This window comes from Somniosus microcephalus, chromosome 15, assembly GCF_052327205.1.
Source record: "Somniosus microcephalus isolate GS21.2 chromosome 15, FLI_Smic_1.0, whole genome shotgun sequence".
In the NCBI taxonomy this organism is placed as follows: Eukaryota; Metazoa; Chordata; class Chondrichthyes; order Squaliformes; family Somniosidae; genus Somniosus; species Somniosus microcephalus.
The window spans coordinates 22,671,720-22,690,301 of NC_141001.1; the positions used below are offsets into that span (position 1 = coordinate 22,671,720).

The 18,582-nt window shown below is 47.6% G+C and overlaps 2 protein-coding genes across 3 annotated transcripts in view; one reads left to right on the forward strand and one right to left on the reverse strand.

Annotated features, from left to right (window-relative positions):
* Positions 1-12,219, reverse strand: part of apip (APAF1 interacting protein) — a 56,303-nt gene extending 44,084 nt beyond the window's left edge. The window contains exon 1 of one of the 2 annotated variants that reach the window (XM_086007533.1): positions 12,090-12,219. In XM_086007533.1, coding sequence (XP_085863659.1) covers positions 12,090-12,095 — 6 coding nt within the window. In that variant the 5' untranslated portion in view covers positions 12,096-12,219. Of the gene's footprint in view, positions 1-11,891; positions 12,058-12,089 lie in introns of those variants that run through there. The other variant, XM_086007532.1, reaches the window with a different exon arrangement.
* The window catches only part of pdhx (pyruvate dehydrogenase complex component X), a 266,635-nt gene continuing 260,118 nt past the window's right edge, over positions 12,066-18,582 (forward strand). Inside the window, exon 1 of the mRNA XM_086007530.1 lies at positions 12,066-12,220. Coding sequence (XP_085863656.1) covers positions 12,079-12,220 — 142 coding nt within the window. The 5' untranslated portion in view covers positions 12,066-12,078. The remainder of the gene's footprint in view (positions 12,221-18,582) is intronic.

The window sequence follows — 18,582 nt, forward strand, 5'->3', positions numbered from 1 at the left end:
AACTCACTGTTTGAATGCCAATGCAATAGCAGCATCAGGTTTACTGAAAGAACATAAGAAATAGGAGCAGGAGTAGGCCATTTGGCCATTCGAGCCTGCTGCACCATTCAGTAAGATCATGACTGATCTTCTATCTCATCTCCACTTTCCCACACTATCCAAAAATCTATTGATCTCTGTCTTGAATATACTCAACAACTGAGCATCCACAGCCACTGGGGTAGAGAATTCCAAAGATTCACAACCCCGAGTGAAGAAATTTCTCATCTCAGTCCTAAATGGCCGACCCCTTATTCTGAGACTGTGACCCCCGTGTTCCAGACTCCCCAGCCAGGGGAAACATCCTCCCTGCATCTACCCTGTCACGCCCTGTAAGATTATGATTGTTTCAATAAGATCACCTCTCATTCTTCTAAACTCTAGGGAATATAGGCCTGCTCTACTCAATTTCTCCTCATAGGACAATCCCCTCATTTCAGGAATCAGTCCAGTGAACCTTCATTGCACTCTCTCTAAGACAAAGTAAAGGTATATCCTTCCTTAGGTAAGTAGGCCAAAACTGTACACTGACCACGCTTGAAATATGTTGACCAGTCTGATACTTAGACAAGTCAATAAGCATCTCAGCCCAGCAGAATCTAATCCGTTATGTAACACTGGACTAGTGCAGATAGTTGCCTATATAAAAAAGGTGGCATTTTTACTTCACAATCTCACACTTCTGAACAGTATCAATGTCGCAAATTCTATTTATGCAATGTAGTGGGCTTGAAACCAAACGTGGCAGTGGGGGGCAATAATTCAGCCAACTGTTTATACCCAACCCCTTTGGGTCAAAGGGTTTATCACTAACCCAATTAATAAACTGGGGTCAGACATTCTAACTGAATGTAGGGAGACTGGCTACCGTGGTAAGAAACCAGTCTAATTTAGAAGCTCTGGTCTCTCGTGTGCCTCTTGCTGTAGTGGGAACCTCCGCTTCCATTACCTCCCAATACACCAAACCTTCAATGCAATTATTTTTTTTAAATAGAAAGGCTAATATTCCTCTCCCAGCAGTGTTTGAGAGCAATGTAGGTGCTGCATACCTGAAGTGAGAAAACAAAGATGTCACGTTTTGGGATTTTTTGACATTTATTCACAGAAAAGATTTGGAAGAGGCACTTTTAATGTTTGGTTTTTAAGACAGAGAAGTGTATGCACACAAACTTTAGAAAAAAGATGGCACCTAGATAAAAATGGTAAATATACCAATAGTCTGTTTTCCCAAAAGACTGTAAACAATAAACAATTTGTTAACTTGTCTTTGCAATCAACAAACACCTTAGTCCTTTACGTTGGGATGTCGCTTGGTCCAAGTGCTCGGCAGGGGGTCTGGCAGACCTCCCCTTCTATCTAAGAGCAGAGGGAGGTAAAGACAAACAGACATAGATACAAGCCAGGTCCAACTGAGGCTGCCAAGCCATTCAGGTTTTTAAACATAACACTGCAAGGCAAAGATTTCCACCAGGCTGAGAAGAATACACAAGGACAGTTAAAAGTTCTAGGCCGCGAAATTCAACCCAGTAGCGTCGGTAGTTCTGGCCGATTTAAAAAAAAAAAGGCGTCTGCTCGCTTCCAACCACTTCGGGTGCGGCCCGTGCAGTACATGCGTGCGCCGGCAGTATGCAGAGTAGGCAGATCATGACATCAGTCAGCGTGCAACGCTGTTTTGCTGGACGCCCTGCCATTTTCGATCTCGCCACTCCATTCAACGCCCTCTGTTAAACGCTGCATGAGGGACCCCCACCAACGCTACTCAAAGGGATACATCCAACTTGCAGCTAAGTTGCTTATTGCGTTTGTACTGGCTCTTGCAGAGTTTGTAGGAGTACTGGATTGCTGGATGAGATTTAAAAAGTTGTTCGAGTGTGCAGGGAATGTGCTGGACATTGGGAAGGTGTTGGCTGCTACCGGAAGGCCACTGACTACATCACTTTCTCCCAGTTACGGGGGCTCTACTTGCAATCCCCCTCGTGCTTCAGCATGACAGGGAGATGGAGCAGAGGCAAAGAAGACAAGCTGCTCACAGAGGGAGGAAGTGGAGGGGGAGGAGGGCTCTCAGCAGGAGGCCTTACTCACCAAGGGTCTTCAGGGAGCACTTCTACCTGCACCTAAGCCAGGAGCAGTGTGTTCAGTGGCTCCCCTTCACCAAGGAGGTGGTCACAGAACTCTGCCACCTCTTGGAACCACACCTGCAGGCTCCGAGCAGAGCAATGGTGGCTCTTCCAATTCAATTCAAATCGCTTTACTGGCATGATGACAAGGTACATCTTATGTTGCCAAAGCATCGAAAAACATTTATGGTTGAATACATAAACACAGATCTATCCATACAGTGTATAAACAGATATATCCCTGAGTGTATAAATATACATTCGTATAATTTGTATATACTCTTTTCTTAGATTTAATGGTTGTCCCTCTGTTTATGGCAAGCTGTAACATAGTGTGGTGGCCCACAAGGTGACCGTGGCCCTGAATTTTTTTGCCAGCGGATCCTTCCAGGCTGGAACAGGCAACATAGCAAACATATCGCAGTTCGTCGTCTATTACTGCATCTGGGAGATCACAGAGGCTTCATACACTAGGGGGAAAAAATGGGGTCGCGCCCCCTTTAGGGCGCTAACTTTGCTACTTTTAGTGCCCCGAAAAGGTTAGCGCCCCCGCGCCCGAAATTCACCGGTAGCGCCCCAAGACGGAGGCGGGGTGCTACTGGAAGCGCCCCGTCTCCCTCTTGGGGCTCTGCGAGTGAATATAGTGCCGCGATACTGCAGGCCTTCCTCCCCTTATTAAAGGGGAGGGGCCTAGCAGAGCGCGACCCGGGGCCCAGCTGGGCCACCAGGGATCGGAGTGCCGGCAAAGGAGCCCGGCACTCAAGAGAAGTGCTGGGCTCACGGAGCGCAGCCGGCACTACGCAGAGTGCCTTCACAGAAGGCCGAGGACAGCAAAGCGGGCAGGTGCTGGCAGACAACCAGCAACAAAAATGGCCGCCCGGCACCTTCCCTTTAATTTGCGCCGCCCCGGCCGCAGGTAGACCCCCCTGAGCCCATCGGACATAAGTCAGGGGGCGCTACCGAAGATTGCAGCCAGGGCGCTACGCACGCAATGACGTCATCGTTGACGGCGCAGCGCGCTAACGGTTACCACCGCCGCTAACCTCCCGCTGAATCTCGCGGGAGGCGTTAGCGGCGCCGCGCCCAGGCGCGAGTTGCTTTGCGCCCCGTTAGCGCCCTCTTAGGGCACTAACGGGAGGCGCAAATCAAACTCATTTTCCCCCGAGGAGAGGGGACTTAATTGTCTTCTTTATAAACAGAGAGAAACAGGAGGAGCGTGCACATGGCTTTGCCAGGATATCAGGCTTCCCCATGGTGCAGGGTGCCATCGACTGGACACACATGGCTTTGTGGGTGCCACATCTCAATGGTGAGATGTTTCGTAACCTTAAAGGGTTCCACTCACTTAATGCACAGTTCGTGTGTGACCACGCCCAGCACATCATGCTGGTGAATGCCCGTTGGGTCACTTCCACTTGTGCTGCAATGGGCCAATTATAAGCTGCTTTAATACTATGCAAGGCCTGTGGTAGCATCGCTGGTTCCCCATTCACCGGTCTTGCAAATCTTTCTGCAACCTGAAGGTAAACCTGCCAGATCCGTATGGTCGGCTGCAAAGAAGACCCACGTCTCCTGCTGCTGGTCTTAGTGAATCCTAGCAAGGTTACCTTTGGTTGCAGATGGCTCCAAGAGATCTCTGCATTGTGAACTAGCAGTACTGGCATATAGTGTCCCCACTGCTGCCCCAGCTGAGGTCAGATAGCTCAGCACAGACAAGGAATATAACTTGGGGCATCCCTGTGCTTATGTAGTAGCCGTTCGCAATGTAGAAGTGAACAATAATCACACAGGGAACTCTACACTCACCAGAACTAGCTACACGCTTTACTTTGTTACACAGGGGACAAGTACAGCTCCCAAGGAGTTACAGATTTCTACTTGAACAGAACCAACTTTAAGAATAAATTAACATTTGAGTCTCTGACTGCAAGGATCCATAATTCCCACCTGTCACATTTTATAACGAACACTTTAATATGGAGCCATTCCGCTACATCTTAAAATAGCTGTCAGCTCAGCTGAACAAAAACGCAGATGTACTTTTGCCGATATTATTCTTGAAGCAGCTCATTTCCCTCTTCCCTTTTCAAGAACGTGGCATATGGCATAATTGTACACTGCATCCTATCCCCTGGGTCTCACACACATTTTATGAATCTCACAACTGTCAATTGTGATGGTAATTTTTTGAAGGGAGTACGTCTCCGCTATAGGTCAATTACTACATGTCACGGTGCGAAAACATTTCTTGCAATTATCCTCTTGAGTTATTACAGCAATTACAGCTCTGCACTCAGAGTAGAGATGCTGAAAGTGGATTCAAAGGAGCTGCAACACCTGCCACTGGCAGGCTCTGCAGATGGGGCAGCACAACAACTTATCTTCCCAACAATAGCGGTGACTTATTTAGGCCACAATTCTGCAACAGAAACCTGTAATAATCATCTTAATAATAATGATCCAACACCTTCTGTTTAAAAAAAATCACTGTTTTTTTGCATTCCAACTGTTTTGATAAACTTCCTGATCTTGTTTGTTTATTAGAAAGCTGTTGCTGAAACTGCACAGCTCAGCGTCCCACATTCCTGTGGTGGTGCCGTCAATACCTGCCACGGAACTGACATTTCCAGGCTTTCCTGCACTATGTATCCCCGGGACCTCTTTGAAGTGTGCCACTAGAAGAAAGGCTACATCGAAAAAAGCACCTGGATTACAGATGATTAGGAAGCATAGGGATAATAGGTTTGTTCTTCTGTTAAAAAAACTTTCCTTAATTAATCTACACTTGTCCAAGTGACTGTTAACTTTGTCCCTGATTATCATTTCTAAAAGCTCCCCCCCCCCCCCCCCCCCCCCCACTACCAAGGTTAAACTGACTGGACTGTAGTTGCTGGGTTTATCCTTACGCCCTTTTTTGAACAAGGGTGTAACATTTGCAATTCTCCAGTCCTCTAGCACCACCTCCCCCATATCTAAGGAGGATTAGAAGATTATGGCCAGTGCCTCCGCAATTTCCACCTTAACATCCCTCAGCATCCTAGGATGCATCCCATATGGTCCTGGTGACTTATCAACTTTAACTACAGACAGCTTTTCTAGTACCTCCTCTTTATCAATTTTTATCTCATCCAGTATCTCCTCTTTCACTATGACTTTGACAGCATCTTATTCCTTGGTGAAGACAAATGCAAAGTACTCCTTTAGTACCTCAGCCATGCCCTCTGCCTCCATGCGTAGGTCTCCTTTTTGGTCCCTAATCGGCCCCACCCCTCCACTTACAACCCGTTTATTATTTATATGCCTATAGAAGACTTTTGAATTCCCTTTTATGTTAGCTGTCAATCTATTCTCATACCCTCTCTTTGCCCCTCTTATTTTCTTTTTCACTTCCCCTCTGAACTTTCTATATTCAGCCTGATTCTCGCTTGTATTCTCAACCTGACATCTGTCATACACGCTCTTTTTCTGCTTCATCTTATTTTCTATCTCTTTCGTCGTCCAGGCAGCTCTGGCTTTAGTTTGCCCTACCTTTCCCCCTCGTGGGAATGTACCTCGACTGTACCCGAACCATCGCCTCTTTAAAGGCAGCCCATTGTTCGATTACAGTTTTGCCTGCCAATCTTTGATTCCAATTTACCCAGGCCAGGTCCGTTCTCAAACCACTGAAATTTGCCCTCCTCCAATTAAGTATTTTTACTCTAGATTGCTCCCTGTCCTAGTCAATAGCTAATCTAAACTGAGAGAGAAGTGCTACCTGTGCCCCTCTCGTTGTAAAGCTGCTGCATTTGTCAGAGCCAGCAGCCCCCCCACCCTCCTATTGCCATGACTCATCCCGGTCAAGTCATAGAGTTATACAGCACAGAAAGAGGCCCTTCAGCCCATCGTGTCCATGCCGGCCATCAAGCCCTGTCTATTCTAATCCCATTTTCCAGCACTTGGTCCGTAGCCTTGTATGCTATGGCGTTTCAAGTGCTCATCTAAATGCTTCTTGAATGTTGTGAGGGTTCCTGCCTCTACCACCCTTTCAGGCAGTGAGTTCCAGATTCCAACCACCCTCTGGGTGAAAAAGTTTTCCCTCAAATCCCCTCTAAACCTCCTGCCCCTTACCTTGAAACTATGCCCCCTGGTTATTGGCCACTCTACTAAGGGGAAAAGTTCCTTTCTATCTACCCTATCTATGCCCCTCATAATTTTGTACACCTCAATCAGGTCCCCCCTCAGCCTTCTCTGCTCTAAGGAAAACAACCCCAGCCTGTCCAGTCTCTCTTCATAGCTGAAGCGCTCCAGCCCAGGTAACATCCTGGTGAATCTCCTCTGCACCCTCGCCAATGCAATCACATCCCTCCTATAGTGTGGCGACCAGAACTGCACACAGTATTCCAGCTGTGGCCTAACTAGCGTTTTGTACAGCTCCATCATAACCTCCCTGCTCTTATATTCTATGCCTCGGCTAACGAAGGCAAGTATTCCATATGCCTTCTTAACCACCTTATCTACCTGTCCTGCTGCCTTCAGGGATCTATGTACATGCACACCAAGGTCCCTCTGATCCTCTGTCCTTCCTGGGGCCTACCATTCATTGTGTATTCCCTTGCCTTGTTAGTCCTCCCAAAATGCATCACCTCACACTTTTCAGGGTTAAATTCCATTTGTCACTGTTCTGCCCATCTAACCATCCTGTCTATATCGTCCTGTAGCTTCCCTCCTCGCTATTTACCACTCCACCAATTTTCATGTCATCTGCAAACTTACTGATCATACCTCCTACATTCATATCTAAATCATTATGTACACTACAAACAGCAAAGGACCCAGCACCGATCCCTGCGGTACATCACTGGACACAGGCTTCCAGTCACAAAAACAACCTTCGACCATCACCCTCTGCCTCCTGCCACTAAGCCAATTTTGGATCCAATGTGCCAAATTGCCCTGGATCCCATGGGCTCTTACCTTCTTGACCAGCCTCCCATGTGGGACTTTGTTAAAAGCCTTACTGAAGTCCATGTAGACTACATCAACTGCACTACCCTCATCCACACACCTAGTCACCCCCTCGAAAAATTCAATCAAATTGTTTAGACATGATCTCCCCCTGACAAAGCCATGCTGACTATCCCTGATTAATCACTGCCTCTCCAAGTGGAGACTAATTCTGTCCCTCAGAATTGTTTTCAATAATTTCCCTACCACTGATGTTAGGCTCACTGGCCTGTAATTTCCTGGTTTATCCCTACTACCCTTCTTGAATAATGGTACTACGTTAGCTGTCCTCCAGTCCTCTGGCATCTCCCCTGTGGCCAGAGAGGTTCTGAAAATTTCTGTCAGAGCCCCTGCAATCTCCTCCCTTGCCTCACACAGCAGCCTGGGATACATCCCGTCAGGGCCTGGGGATTTATCCACTTTTAAGCCCGTTAAAACCGCTAGTACCTCCTCCCTCTCAATACTAATTTGTTCAAGTATATCACAATCCCCCTGCCTGATTTCTATGCCTACATCGTCCTTCTCCATAGTGAACACAGATGCAAAATATTCATTTGAAACCTCATCTACATCTTCCGGCTCTACACATAGATTGCCACTTTGGTCCCTAATCTTTCCCTGGTTATCCTCTTGCCCTTAATATACTTATAAAACACCTTGGGATTTTCCTTTATTTTGCCCGCCAGTGTTTTTTCATGCCCCCTCTTCGCTCTCCTAATTTCTTTTTTTAAGTACCCCCCTGCACTTTCTATACTCCTCTAGGACTTCCACTGATTTTAGTCCTTTGTATCTGTCAAAAGCCTCCTTTTTTTCCCGAATCCATTCTTGTATATCCCTTGACATCCAGGGTTCCCTGGGTTTGTTGGTCCCATCCTTTGACCTTTACGGGAACATGTTGGCGTTGTACTCACTCTATTTCCTTTCTGAAAGACTCCCACTGCTCTGAAGTGGATTTTCCTACAAGTAGCTGATCCCAGTCCACTTTGGCCAGATCCTGCCTTATCATATTAAAATCGGCCTTCCCCCAATTTATTTCCGGTCCATCTTTGTCCTTTTCCACGACTACCTTAAATCTCACTGAATTATGGTTACTGTCACCAAAATGCTCTCCTACTGACACTTCTACCACTTGCCCAGCAACATTCCCTAGAATTAGATCCAGTCCCGCCCCCTCTCTTGTAGTACTTTCTATATGCTGGCTCAAAAAGCTCTCCTGGATGCAATTTAAGAATTCCGCACCCTCTAAGCCTTTCACACACCGACTATCCCAGTTAATATTGGGGAAGTTGAAATCCCCTACTATTATTACCCTATTATTTCTACACTTTTGAGATTTGCCTACATATTTGTTTCTCTATCTCCCCCTGACTGTTTGGGGGCCTATAGTACACTCCCAGCAAAGTGCTTGCCCCCTTTTTGTTTTTAAGTTCTACCTATACGACCTCATTAGAGGAACCTGCTAAGATATCATCCCTCCTTATAGCAGTAATTGACTCCTTGATTAATATTGCGACACCCCCTCCTCTTTTACACCCCCCCTCTGTCTCGCCTGAAGATTCTATACCCCGGAATATTGAGCTGCCAGTCCTGCCCCTCCCTCAACCATGTCTCTGTGATAGCAACAATATCATACTCCCATGTGTTCATCAACACTTTCAATTCATCTGCCTTACTCGCAAGACTCCTTGCATTAAAATAAATGTCTATCCAGCCTTGCCATACTCCCTTGTGCCATTACATATTTGCTCTGCCTTCCAGGCTGACTTGTTTTTTCCTCTTTATTTGGCTGTACATCACCCCCAACTATAGCTCCACTCCGTATCCCATCCCCCTGCCAAGTTAGTTTAAACCCCCCCCCCCCCAACAGTACTAGCAAACCTCCCCGCAAGGATGTTGGTCACGTTCCGGTTCAGGTGCAACCCGTCCGACTTGTACCACCTTCCCAGAAGCAGACCCAGTGATCCAGGAAACTAAAGCCCTCCCTCCTGCACCAACTCTTTAGCCACGCATTCATCTGCTTTATCCTTCTATTCCTATACTCACTAGCACGTGGCACCGGGAGTAATCCAGAGATTACAACCTTTGAGGTCCTGCTTTTTAATCTGCTACCTAGCTCCCTAAATTCTTGTTGCAGGACCTCATCCCTCTTTCTACCCATGTCATTGGTACCAATGTGAACCACGACCTCTGACTGTTCGCCCTCCCCCTTCAGAATGCCCTGCAGCCGTTCAGTGACATCCTTGACCCTGGCACTGGGGAGGCAACATACCATCCTGGAGTCACGTCTGCGGCCACAGAAACGTCTATCTGTTCCCTTTATGATAGAATCCCCTATCACTATTGCTCTCCCAGTTTCCCTCCCCTCCTGTGCAGCTGAGCCACTCATAGTGCCACGGACTTGGCTCTTGCTGCATTCCCCTGAGAAACCATCTCCCCCAGCAGTATCCAAAACGGAAAATCCTGTTCCACTTACGGTTGCCATTGGTTTGATTTTTTTTTGAGACACCTGGATATTTCGAAAATGTAAACCGTACATCCAAAATCTTGCTTGACCAACCTTATTGAATTTTTTGAAGAGGTATACCACAGGTAACGATGGAGATGGCAGAAATATTAAATAATTCTTTTGCTTCAGTATTTACCAGGGAGATAGAACAGGTGGACATGACATTGGATGATGAGATTAATGAGATAAGTGCATTTAAAATAATAAGAGGGGATATATTAAATAAACTAATCAAACTCAAAGGGGATAAAGCCCCTGGATCCATGCATTTCAAAAGAGTCTAAGGAAGAGATAGCAGAGGCAGTACTACACATATTTAATAATTCGTTAGAAAAAAGCGTAGTGCCAGAGGACTGGCGGATAGCTGACATAAAACCTATATTTAAGAAGGGGGACAGAACATGTCCAGGGAATTATAGACCAGTCAGCTTATCAGTGGTAGGAAGAATAATGGAATCCTTCTAAATGAGAAAATAGAAGAACATCTAGAAACTAAAAACAAAGTAATGAATAGTCAGCATGGATTCAAAAGGGAAAGTCTTACTTGACCAACGTCACTGAATTTTTTGAAGAGGTAACAGAGAGAGTAGACAATGGTGATGCAGTAGATGTAATTTATCTAGATTTTTAAAAGGCCTTCGATAAGGTACCCCTTAATAGACTGATGAACAAGGTCAGAGAATGCGGAGTCAGGGGACAAGTAGCAGAATGGATAGCTAGCTGGCTTCAAGACAGAAAGCAGAGTGTAGGAATAAAAGGTAGCTATTCACAGTGGCAGAAGGTGGGTAGTGGTGTTCCACAAAAATCAGTGCTGGGACCACTGCTGTTCACAATTTACATTAACGATTTAGACTTTGGAATCAAAAACACAATTTGTAAATTTGTGGATGATACCAAATTGGGGGGGGGGGGGATAGTCAATACTGAGGAGGACTGCAACAAATTACAGGAACACATTAATAAACTTGCAGAATGGGCAAATAATTGGCAAATGAAGTTCAACGCAGATAAATGTGAGGTATTACATTTTAGTAGAAAGAATAGTGAGGTCACATCACTTGGAGGATGCGAATCTAAATGAGGTAGAGGAACAAAGGGATTAGGAGTACAAATACACAAATCACTAAAAGTTGTAACACAGGTTAGCAAGGCCATAAAAAAGCAAGCCAAGCACTAGGGTTTATTTCTAGAGAGATAGAATTGAAAAGTAGGGAAGTTATGCTAAACCTGTATCGAACCTTGGTTAGACCACATTCTGATCACCATACTATTAAAAGGATAGAGAGGCTCTGGAGAGGGTGCAGAGAAGATTTACAAGGATGATACCAGAAATGCTAGAGTATACATATCAGGAAAGGATGAACAGGCTGGGTCTCTTTTCTCTTGAAAAAAGGCTGAGTGGTGACCTAATAGAGGTCTTTAAGATCATGAAAGGTTTTGATAGAGAGAGAATATGTCCACTTGTGGGGAAGAGCATAACTAGAGGCCATCAATATAAGATAGTCACCAAGAAATCCAATAGGGAATTCAGAAGAAACTTATTTACCCAGAGTGGTGAAAATGTGGAACTTGCTACCACAGGGAATGGTTGAAGCCAATAGTATAGATGTATTTAAGGGGAGGCTAGACAAGCATATGAGGGAGAAGGGAATAGAAGGTTATGTTGTTAGATTTAGATGAGGAAAGATGGGAGGAGGGTCGAGTGAAGCTTAAACGCCGGCATGGACGGCTTGGGCCGAATGGCCTGTTTCTGTGCCGTATATCCCATGTAATCCTGTCTGACTGAACTTGCATCGCCAGCCCCTGTGCACACCCTGCCCGAGGACGGGACCGTTCCCCAAGGCTCAAACTGGACTCTGCCAAAAGCCTTTTTTCTGATGCCGCACTTCAAAGTCGTCTCGGGGAGACAACACCCCGGCCTCACCTCCAGCCGCTTAACTTCATTGAAGAGGCTGAGGCAGAGTCAGGTGAAGGTGCCCGGGAGCGGAGCCTGCTCGGGGCCTTCCCACCGAGCGAGGAGTGCGGGCGATTCTAGTCACACTTCAATCATTAGTTTATTAGAGGGGCCACCTTCAGGTGTCACTGAAACCTAAGACCGTTTCCCAGTAACATTTACATTTTAATTAAAAAGATAAAAAAGTGTTACTGTATCTTATAACCCCGATCACCCCTTCAACTAAATGTCCAGCCTTTATTTTCATAGTCAAAGTCAAACCGATTCGACACTAAATTAGAGAGCAACCTACCTCCGGCATAGCCCACTTCCGCTTCAAGTGTTTCTTGTTTAATGATGAACTTCACCAAGGGTTTCTAATCTGACCCGGTGTGTGCGGGACACAAACAGCGGGCGGTGCGACTAGGCCGCTGAGTGAGCCGGGGCCTGCAGTGAGCCTGGGCCGCGGGCCCTGTGACTGAGCCCCGCCCCCGGTTGCTATGACACTCACCATCATGGCGGCCTCCTTGCTCGGCTCGCTCCGTGTCCTTCGCCGGGCTCTATCGCCCCGAAACCTCCCGATCGCCGTCGGTCCGCGCCTCGGCCGCTGCAGGTACCTCGGCACCAGCCGCCGGCTGCTCGGTGAGTATCCACTGCCTGAACGGAATCCGGGGAGTCGGACTTTGCCAGGGTCAGGAGAACCGGCAAGAGCAGCAGGACAGACCGACACCCTGGGGTGGGGGGCATGAGATACAAACACCCTGGGTGGGTGGGGGCAGGAGATACAAACACCCTGGGTGGGGTGGAGGAGATACAAAGACCCTGGGGTGGGGGTGGGGTGGGGGCAGGAGATACAAAGACCCTGGGGTGGGGGTGGAGGAGATACAAACACCCTGGGGTTGGGGGGGAGACACAAACACCCTGGGGTGGGTGGCAGGAGATACAAACACCCTGGGGTGGGGAGGAGATACAAACACCCTGGGGTGGGGGGCAGGAGATACAAACACCCTGGGGTGGGGGGCAGGAGATACAAACACCCTGGGGTGGGGGGCAGGAGATACAAACACCCTGGGGTGGGGAGGAGATACAAACACCCTGGGTGGGTGGGTGGCAGGAGATACAAACACCCTGGGGTGGGGAGGAGATACAAACACCCTGGGGTGGGTGGCAGGAGATACAAACACCCTGGGGTGGGGAGGAGATACAAACACCCTGGGGTGGGGGGCAGGAGATACAAACACCCTGGGGTGGGGAGGAGATACAAACACCCTGGGGTGGGGGGCAGGAGATACAAACACCCTGGGGTGGGGTGGGGTGGGGGTGGGGAGGCAGGCAGGAGATACAAACACCCTGGGGTGGTGGGGGGGGGGGCAGGAGATACAAACACCCTGGGGTGGTGGTGGTGGGGGGGGGCAGGAGATACAAACACCCTGGGGTGGGGTGGGAGGCAGGCAGGAAGGAGATACAAACACCCTGGGGTGGTGGGGGGGGGGGCGGCAGGAGATACAAACACCCTGGGGTTGGGGGGGGGGGCAGGAGATACAAACACCCTGGGGTGGGGGGGGGGGGGCAGGAGATACAAACACCCTGGGGTGGTGGTGGTGGTGGGGGGGGGCAGGAGATACAAACACCCTGGGGTGGGGTGGGGTGGGGGGGGGGAGGCAGGCAGGCAGGCAGGCAGGCAGGAAGGAGATACAAACACCCTGGGGTGGGGTGGGGTGGGGGGGGGAGGCAGGCAGGCAGGAAGGAGATACAAACACCCTGGGGTGGGGTGGGGTGGGGGGGGGAGGCAGGCAGGCAGGAAGGAGATACAAACACCCTGGGGTGGTGGGGTGGGGGGCAGGAGATACAAACACCCTGGGGTTGGGGAGGGGCAGGAGATACAAACACCCTGGGGTGGGGGGGGGCAGGAGATACAAACACCCTGGGGTTGGGGGGGGGGGGCAGGAGATACAAACACCCTGGGGTGGGGGGGGGGGCGCAGGAGATACAAACACCCTGGGGTGGGGGGGGGGGGGCAGGAGATACAAACACCCTGGGGTGGGGGGGGGTGCAGGAGATACAAACACCCTGGGGTGGGGGGGGGTGCAGGAGATACAAACACCCTGGGGTGGGGGGGGGGTGCAGGAGATACAAACACCCTGGGGTGGGGGGGGGGGGGTGCAGGAGATGATACAAACACCCTGGGGTGGGGGGGGGGGCAGGAGATACAAACACCCTGGGGTGGGGGGGGGGGGCAGGAGATACAAACACCCTGGGGTTGGGGGGGGCAGGAGATACAAACACCCTGGGGTTGGGGGGGGGGCAGGAGATACAAACACCCTGGGGTTGGGGGGGGGGCAGGAGATACAAAGACCCTGGGTGGGGGGGGGGGGCAGGAGATACAAACACCCTGGGGTGGGGTGGGGTGGGGGGGGGAGAGGCAGGCAGGAAGGAGATACAAACACCCTGGGGTTGGGGGGGGGGCAGGAGATACAAAGACCCTGGGTGGGGGGGGGGCAGGAGATACAAACACCCTGGGGTGGCGGGGGGGGCAGGAGATACAAACACCCTGGGGTGGGGGGGGGGGCAGGAGATACAAACACCCTGGGGTTGGGGGGGGGGGGGCAGGAGATACAAACACCCTGGGGTGGGGGGGGGGCAGGAGATACAAACACCCTGGGGTGGGGGGGGGGTGCAGGAGATACAAACACCCTGGGGTGGGGGGGGGGGTGCAGGAGATACAAACACCCTGGGGTGGGGGGGGTGCAGGAGATACAAACACCCTGGGGTGGCGGGGGGGGGGCAGGAGATACAAACACCCTGGGGTTGGGGGGGGGGCAGGAGATACAAACACCCTGGGGTGGGGGGGGGTCATGAGATACAAAGACCCTGGGTGGGGGGCAGGAGATACAAAGACCCTGGGGTGGGGGGCAGTAGATACATACACCCTGGGGTGGGGGGGCAGTAGGTACCAACACCCTTGGGTGGCATTGGTGGATGCCAATGTTGCCCAGGATACAGACCTTTAGGAATGTGTTGAAATGGGATCAAGGGTGCTTTGGCCTTTTTTCAATGACCTGATGGTGCTCAAGCTTGTGTGTTCTGTGTGTCCGAATAGTTCTTCATGTCCCAGAATCCTGAGACACTGCACAGAAAGGCCACTCTTCAATCTATGTGCAAGGTCCAGGACCAGACTGAGAAGTGGATTTATGGCAAAAATGGGAAACCGATGCAGAGAGGGAGGACTCCAGACTCCACTGATCTGGAGGCAAAGCCAGACTCACAATGAACTCTTTTTACCAAAGTTCTTCAGATGAGGAGCTAGATTAAGCAGTTGGCCACAAGTAAGCCAGGTACACAGCATTGTACTTGGATGACTAGAACATTAAGATAGCTTCTACTTGCAAAGCTGTTCTTCTACCATGCTGAAGGCTGGCAAGGAAACTGAGATTTTGGATGACAGCTGCTGTTCTCATACCTAAAAGCTAGGTATGAGAACATGTGCTTGTATATCAAGGGTTTGATGTCTGCCTTGATTGAGTTGCAGAGAGAGAAGCAGCTACTGCTGCTGAAGCTCTACAACTATAACTGGGGCAACCATCATACAACAGATTATAATGTGTGTTCTTGCTGTGGTGAGGAGGATGCTGGTGATACACTCACATTTACTGCTCGTGAGGTGCACAAGATACTGGCTGTCCACCTAGTGAGGGATCAAACCTGCTCTTGTAAGTTGTATAATGATCAACTAATGGCTATTCCCCTTGGACGGTTGGGGAGGTGAGTGGGCTCCTTTTGGGGTGGAGTTGGTTCTTTGTCTTGAGTCCCTGTATACATCACCATGGGAGATTGATTAGTATTCACATTTATATAATTTTTTCTTAGCTAATTTATTTTCTGTTTCTGATGTACTCTATGTACACAAAGTAAGAACAATCAAAGATAAAGAAAGGCTATTCAACCCAACAAAACTCATCTCTTTAGTCCCCTAGTTGTCACATTACAAATTTCTATGATTCTGCGCCATAAATTTCTATTAAATTTCTATGATTATAGCATCCAACTGCATTTTGAACATCGCTATTGCTTTTGTCTGTTGTTTTGTACCTGGATGATCATTCTAAACATTCTTCACTCCTAGACTCTGTTTTTGACAAATTTAAAATTAATGTCCTCTGACCCTAATTTCATTACTTACTTTTGAAATAATATTCCAGATTCATCTTACTATTTGATATTTAATAAACCCCAGGTCCTCCCAATTCTTTCTAAACAGGAACTTGAGGTTCACAAATCTTTTCTCAAAGCGCCTCCTCTTTACGCTTGGAATTATTCTTGTTCATCTTCCTTTCCAACACATGTATGTAAAGGATATTTTTTTTGTAGTGCAATGGCAAGAATGGAGCACTTTACACCCAGTGTGACCTGACCAGTGCACTGTAAAATCTCAGCATAACCAATGAAAACTTGTACCCTACATTTAAACTAATATGACAGGACGGGGGATTGCGTGGCGGGCAGGAGAGGCCTGGCTTCAGACTAGATAGAGTAGAATTAATAAAGCTAATGGAATAAAAGCACAAAGCTTAGCAGAAATAAATAATGAGAAAATATTACCAATAAATGAAGAGACTTTGAGGTAGTGAGAGATAAAAATATTGTTGTAGAAGGGTCTAGGAATATCTAAAGTTAAATGGGAAAACTAGGAAAAAGAATAAAGTTAAACATTCAAAATAATTGAAGTCCAGATTGAGTGATGTGTGTGAATTTACAAAGCATTTAAAACAAAACTGGAGAATTAGAAGCATTAGTAACAGACTTCAGGAGGACATAGACAGATTGGTGAAATGGGCAGATACATGGCAGATGAAATTTAATGCAGAGAAGTGTGAAGTGATTCATTTTGGTAGGAAGAATGAGGAGAGGGAATATAAAATAAATGGTACAATTTTAAAGGGGTGCAGGAACAGGGCGACCTGGAGGTTTACGTACACCAGTCTTTGAAGGTGGCAGAACAAGTTGATAAAGCTGTTAAAAAAAGCATATGGGATCCATGGCTTTATAAATAGAGGCATAGAGTACAAAAAGCAAGAAAGTTATGCTAAACCTTTATAAATCACTGGTGAGGCCTCAGCTGGAGTATTGTGTCCAATTCTGGACACCACACTTTAGGAAGGATGTCAAGGCCTTGGAGGGTGCAGAGGAGATTTACCACATACCAGGGATGAGGGACTTCAGTTATGTGGAGAGACTAGAAAAGCTAGGATTGTTCTTCTTAGAGCAGAGAAAGTTAAGGGGAGATTTGATAGAGATGCTCAAAATCATGGAGGGTATTGATAGAGTAAATAAGGAAAAACTGTTTCCAGTGACAGAAGGGTCGGTAACCAGAGGACACCAGATTTAAGGTAATTGACAAAAGAACCAGAGGCGACATGAGGTTAAAAACATTTACGCAGCGAGTTGTTATGATGTGGCATGCACTGCCTGAAAGGGTGGTGAAAACAGATTCAATAGTAACTTTCGAAAGGGAATTGGATATCTACTTGAAGTGGGAACATTTCAGCACTACAGGAAACTTTGTGCTATCCGGCACCGACGGGACCGAGCTGTTGCCGTTCCCTCAAAACTGCCGGACACACCAGCGTTAATGTTGAAGCATACGGAGCTTTTTATCTCCGTATCTGACAACAAACACTGTTGCTTAGCAACAGCTTCTAAACAGTTGGCCCGTACCTTGGAAGCGTCTCTATAGCTTAGCAACAGCTTCAGAGAGACTTTCCAGAGCCTGACTGATGGAAAAAAAAAGCCACGAGAAGAAAAAAAAACTAACAAAACGGCTCCTGATTTTTGCCGGTGGCTCGAGCTTGTCGGACACTTAGCCTCCAGATAACACAAAGTTTCCTGTATTGGGAAAGAGCAAAGCAGTGGGAGTAATTGGATGACTCTTTCAAAGAGCTGGCACAGGCACGATGGCCTCCTTCTGTGCTGAATCATTCTATGATTCTAACTATGTAGGGCAATGATACAGTAGCTGGTAGAGAGACTTGGCTTTGGTTTAGACAGGACTGGAAATGTAATATTCCTGGTTAGAATATTTTCAGCAGTGGCGTGGTTGTGTTGGTAGTATTAGTAAAATATTCTATCAGAGCACGAGAATGCAAGGACATTAAATGGGTTGTGTTAAGGCTGAATGCATATAGATAGAGTGGAGGATTAGGAAATGAGTGGAGGATTAGGAAGGGATTTGGTACAATTCTTGATGTGTATTACAGGCCACCCGACGGTGGCGATATGGTAGAGCGTGAGATTTGTCGACAATTTAGTGACATGCAAGAAGAATAGGGAAATAATATTGTGTTTTTTTTTTAACTATCCTAGAATAGATTGGTGTAAAGGTAATATATGTAGTCAAAGTGGGAACTCTATAGAATGTATCCAGGACTGCTTCCTGGAATGGTCTGTTTCTAGTCCAACAAGAAAAAAAGCATCGCTTGATTTTAGTTCTGGGAAATTAAGTGGCATAAATGGATAATAAAAAGCTGCAAATGCAGTTAACTGAAACAAACACAGAAAATCCTTGAGCAGGCATCGTGTCAATTGGTATCTATGGAGAGAGCAGATAGGGCAATATTTCATAAGAACTGGAAAAATACAAGCATTTAGATAGAATCTCATTACTAAATGTAATGTTTAGACCAGCAGGTTGCAGAGTGCCCAGGACAAAGACACAGTGCTGTTCCTAAAGCTTATGCTGAACTTTGGAACAATGTAAGAGACCAAATTTGGCCTGAGAAGTCAGAGTGGGAACGAGGGAGGAGGGGATGGTGTTAAAGTGGGGAGCCACAGGGAGGCCTGTGTCACACTTAGCAACATAACAGAGTTATTCGCCTAACAGGTCACCTAATCTGCATTTGGTCACCCTAATGTAGAGAAGACTGCACCATGAGCAGTGAATACAGTATAGTAAATTCGAGGAAGTATGTGTGAATCGCTGTCTCACGTGGAAAGAGTGTTTGGGGTCT